This window comes from Sinocyclocheilus anshuiensis, unplaced genomic scaffold (assembly GCF_001515605.1).
Source record: "Sinocyclocheilus anshuiensis isolate Anshui unplaced genomic scaffold, SAMN03320099.WGS_v1.1 scaffold3099, whole genome shotgun sequence".
NCBI classification, from domain to species: domain Eukaryota; kingdom Metazoa; phylum Chordata; class Actinopteri; order Cypriniformes; family Cyprinidae; genus Sinocyclocheilus; species Sinocyclocheilus anshuiensis.
In genome coordinates this window covers 86,096-91,448 of record NW_015542591.1, presented here as the reverse complement: position 1 = coordinate 91,448, position 5,353 = coordinate 86,096, and the positions used below count along the sequence as shown (strand labels likewise).

The 5,353-nt window shown below is 41.2% G+C and overlaps 1 protein-coding gene across 1 annotated transcript; it reads left to right on the top strand.

Moving 5' to 3' along the window:
- Positions 1-308: 308 nt before the first annotated feature.
- On the top strand, positions 309-2,283 carry LOC107694455 (protein FAM60A-like). Its single transcript, XM_016494147.1, has 5 exons — positions 309-431; positions 1,444-1,582; positions 1,868-1,967; positions 2,059-2,173; positions 2,276-2,283. Exons 1-5 carry the CDS (start codon positions 320-322, stop codon positions 2,281-2,283), a joined length of 474 nt encoding a protein of 157 aa, XP_016349633.1. The 5' UTR covers positions 309-319.
- Positions 2,284-5,353: the final 3,070 nt, after the last annotated feature.

Here is a 5,353-nt window from a genome sequence, read left to right as displayed (position 1 = left end):
TAAAAGAACGTGCAGAAACACTATAGCACGTTTTGGAGCGTTCGACAATTTAATGTCATGCAGCATAATGCTAATATAATACAAAAGGTAGCGTATTTCAAGCATTCGAGCGACAATATTTTGGGAAAATGGGTCCATTCACTCACATTCAAGTGAGAACAAGACGAACAATACGTGCGAGACGGGACTGTTCTGTACTTCCCCGGATGCAACGTTCTTAAATGGCAAACGAGCGGAGTGCAGTGATTGGTTGAAATAATGTTTAAACGTGGCGTCTACGCTCCTTATATGGTCTTCCTCCGACAAACCTCTTTACTCAATGTTTGTACGCAGGCCCCGCCCCCACCATTCATCTGTGTATGTCTGTGTGGCCGTAGTAAGGCATGCGCAGTACAGACGAGTGAAACGGACGGAATTCAAAGTTTCTGACGGTAAGTCCTTTGTTATTGTCACGAACTAGCAGTACGAATGTAGCATTTCATTTTAATTGTACGTACTGTCAGTCCTGGAGTGTGTAGCGTGTTGTAAGTGGTTTTACAGCTCGGTTATTTACATCAACAATGGGGCTTAGCGCGCTTGGCTGTGGAGCGTGGCATGGTCGCGTGCTAACGGGCTAGCTGTTATTGTTAATGGGACGCGCGTTTTGGCGCTCTCGCACTGCGTGGAAGTTTAGACGGACGAGACGGTAGCGTTCAACCCGTATTTTAACCGAGATACCCTTCATGTGTGGTTTAGAAACAACTTCGCCAACGTTTGATTTAAGAACGCGTGTAAATGTTAATTTACGACAGCTCTCCCTCCGCGTAACGTTACCCTTTTTCTTTTGGTTTCCATAGATGCAAACATGGTGCGAATGAGCTAATACAGAATACACAGTGGGTCGTATAAGGCATAATTTCTCTGAATAATTCTTTTGTAATGTACGGAGTCTTCGTGAATGAGTGGCTTGTGGCATGTTTGATGTGGTTTTTCAGACGTTCACGCGTTTGTATTGATGCATCAAGCGCGCAGCGTGCCTTATGTTATGCATACAGATCGTCTGAGAGGCGTTTTTGAAGGTATTATTACCTTAATATTTGTATTCCAAATATGCGTTTCGGCTTTTCCGTGTCTTAAACTCTGAGAAGAGGCGCCCATTTAATTGTACTTTCGATTTTACAACCGCTTCTGCTGTTCAGTTTTTTCCTCACAAGTCCATGATCATGTGTTAAAGGTGAATGCAGCAAAAGCTTTTGTCAAACATCAAAAGTAGGTCATTGCAGCAGACGCGACAGATTCAGACGCACGCTTGTGATTCGGCAGTTTTGCATAACTTCTACAACATTAATGAACGGTGTGAAATTGTCAAGTGCAAGAGATGAATTCCTGTGACCGCCCCCCCTTCAATCCCCCGCGCAAAACGTGCAGATCTTTGTTTTAATGACGCTCTCCATTCATGTCTAGAGCCCGTCAAGATGTTCGGCTTCCATAAATCCAAGATTTACCGCAGCAACGAAGGCTGTTGTATTTGCAAAACCAAGTCGTCCAGTTCTCGGTTCACGGACAGCAGCAGATATGAGGAACACTTCAGACTCTGCTTCGGGTGAGTGTTTTCCGCACGTATTCCAAAAAGAATGCTGGTGGAATTTCTATCACAATTTGGATCCAGTCCTAATGAGATCAGCCGAGAATCCTTTTAGAATCAAATAATATCATGCTGGATAATCCCATTGATATTCCAAAAAATGAGAAATTCCTTTTTTTTTTTTTTTTTTTTGTAATGGATAATACAATTTCAGTAAAATATTTGTTTTTATTTCTTAATCTGTGTAATCAATTCTGTCCTAGCTAATTAATTTTTTGTTTCGTATTGGGATATGTTTGGTAGTCTGTCAGAGGATCGGGTTGGAGACATCTGCAATGCTTGTGTGCTGCTGGTAAAACGCTGGAAGAAATTACCACATGGATCAAAGAAAAACTGGAACCATGTAAGAGACTGTTATGTTGTTTTCAATGGAAATATTCCATTTCCTTACAGCCATTGTGAAAATAATATTTTATTTATTTTTTCCCCCCAAGGTGGTGGATGCAAGGGCAGGACCTGGCTTCAAGCTGACCAGACCCAAGAAAGTAAAAAATATTGATGGAAAGAAGAAAAGTAAACTGAAAAAGCTTCATAAATTCAAAAGACAAAGTGAGTTTTTTTTTTTATAACTGTGTGTGCACTTTAATTTTAAAGATTTAATAATTTTGAGTTTTTGTAATTATTAATTTTCTTTAAATGTCTCTGAAAAAGCTTCATAAATTCAAAAGACAAAGTGAGTTTTTTTTTTTTATAACTGTGTGTGCACTTTAATTTTAAAGATTTAATAATTTTGAGTTTTTGTAATTATTAATTTTCTTTAAATGTCTATTTTTTTTTTAAAGTAACTTATGTATACACACACGTTTTGTAATATAAACCAATACAAATTTGTTGCATTTCCATTAACTTTACTTCACTACATTCCAAAGCATAATGTCATACTTTTTACTGCACTTCATTTCATAAATAAAAGTTGTTTGTTTTACCTTTACTTAAGAACATTAAAAATGTAGTATTTTATTGTACTTTGCTGAAGTTGGTTGATGGAAAAGAACCAGTTAGAGTCAGATGATCTTGGTGAATGGAAAGTAAAGGCCCGAGGCCTGGTGCGAACTTAGGGTGACCTTAGGAGCATTCTAGCTCACATCTTCTCAGAATCTAACAGAACCACAGACTGAAAGCGGGTCACTGATGTGAGGCCTTTAAGGCCTGACAAGATTCATGCCTCTCAGGTTGGGCTTGTCCAATGAGAAAGACTGAAATTCCAAGCGGGAGGTTGGAAATACTGGGGAGTTTTATGACCCTTTGTGTGAGAGCATGGTAATTTGCATATGGAACTCGAATCAAAATTACTAAAGATTATTAGAACACTAATATATTGCCTATGTACCCACATATAATATAATCATCAGAAGACGAATTCATAGATACTAAACATAGTAGGATTACATATAGGTAAGATTACATGAACGAGTGGTTCTATCATAAGCCTGCATAAAACAGTATACAATATAAGAGACAATATACAAAGACAGTAACAACATCCACAATGACCTGAAGGATATGCGTGTTCATTCAAAGAAGGGTTTTCCTATGAATTAATTAGAGAACAGTCCATTTCTCTTGGCATTATGTGTCTTTCCTATGAGGAAAATTAGTGAGTTTCTCTGCCCACATTCCTTTGGGCAATAAAACCAGGGATATCAGCATTGGTTGCCATGGAATCAGAGGCCTGTTCTGCCTTCCTGAGGTGTTAAGACGCATTTCGGGGGAAGGGTCGATAGGCCCTCATATGGCTTGTTAACTGAGGGGTGTTACAGAGTATTTGTTAAATATAACTAACAAAATATATATTGTGTGTCTGATTGGTCCAGATGCTACAAATATCCCCCCTTTCGAACGTTGTTTTCCGTCCAATAGACAACAGCAAGCGACGTCAAAGGTGCAGAACAATCAGACCCGCACCTGCCACTCACGGCTGGGAGACAGTGGTGGCTCTCTGGCTGTTGTTGCCTCCAGGAGTGGTTGTGGTGCCATGGTGGATGCTGTCAGGTGGTGTGCTGTGGTGATGTAGGCTGTAGCAAGGTGAGGGTCCTCGAGCTTGTGCGGCAGTAGGCTATCCGTGGTACCTAGTAATGATGACAGGAGAGCAGCAGGTGGTTGTTAGCCCTCTGTTTTGCTCGAACGTCACTAGAAATCTGATGTTTGTGGTGTCGCTTTGCTCTTGTGGAGGCACCGACTTGAGCTTGCCTGAGTTGTGTTGGTAGAGGTTTCGCTGTTGGGCATGTGGGCCCGTTGCTCCATCCAACGTTGTCTGGCTGCTTCTGGGGTGTCGACCGGTTTCAAGGAGTCAGAGGTTTGTCCTTCTCAGTACTCCTTAGTTGAGTTTTGTTCAAGGAGCTCTTTTGCGAGTGTCAGCAGCTCCTGTAACCCAGAAGTAGGCGTGTCCAGCTGTCCTTGTGTAGCCTCCTTTCGGCACCTGTGTGAAGGGTGTGGAGGAGGATGTTGTGGTGGGCTGCTGTTGGACATACCATGGTGTTTGCAGGTTGAGGATTCCCTTTTCCATGGCTTCTCCCAGTGAATGCTCTGGGACTTGGGTCTGTTGCCATGGTAACAGCTCTGTCCTCCGCTGGCTAGTGGCTTTCTGTAGAAGGGCCTTGCATTGTGGCAATGCTGGGTGCCTTCTGGTGCCCGCTTTGGATTCTGGGATGTGCAGTTCAAAATCAGTGGGGTCTTACAAAACTCTTCCCTCGGTGTCCAGTTGCTTTCGGCTCTGGTGCAGTAGGTTGTCGTCAGCCCTGGGTAGAAGGGTGTTCCTCACAACACCTGGCCAGTCATTTTGGACTGCCATCTGGGCAGTTAGACTGAGCATCTGCAACATTTTGGCAAACTCGTGTTGAGAGTAAGGGTTAGAGACTAATGCAAGATCAAACAGAGTTTTGATTGATGACTTAAGACTGCTCTTATTGTCAGATTATCAGTCTTATTTTTAGAATTTACTGATGGACCCCCAACAGGTTCAATCTCTGAGGAAGTGAAGGAGAAAGAGGGAAAAGGAGAAGGTAGAGGAGAGCATTTCTATTCAGATTATGCTTATTATTTGGTGCTCAGGACGATAGTTATGCCCTAGGGTTTGTCTAGATTACTTGTGTGACAGGGTCATAAAATTAGGGCACATGTTGAAAATAAACAAATCAAAAATAGAAGTGTCTCTGGTTCCTTTTGAGGTTCAGAAAGAACATCAAATCAAAGTGAAACAAAAGGGGGCATAACATGTAAATGGATTTAAAATTAGCTGATTGCTATTATTAACCTCCTGGGGTCGACAGTTCCGCCAGTGGAACGTTTTGCAGATTTGAATGATGACAGCGAAAAGAACTAAAATGCTCCTTCATACTTGACCATACATATAAGAGTAATACAGCATTTAAATCTTTAAAGGGTCTACTTTTATTTGTGTACACTCACAATATCAACAAAACATTGTGCTTTTGCAAAATAAAGAAAATAAACAGGGTGTGCTTTTAGCCATCTCATTCTCCGCGCATATCTGTTTGAAACGCATCACTAAAATGAACTGAAACTCGGAATATTTGACACACACACATCAGAGATATATCTATAGAAAGCTTAGCATGTCTACTTTTAAACAAAGTGAGTCATGACGAAAACAAATATTATGTGACAAAGTAATCAGTATGAAACCAACGCGATGTCAAGTCTTGGCCATCTGCCTTCATTATCTCTAATTAGATCACGCCCACGTGCCAATCGCGCTTTTGATATTAA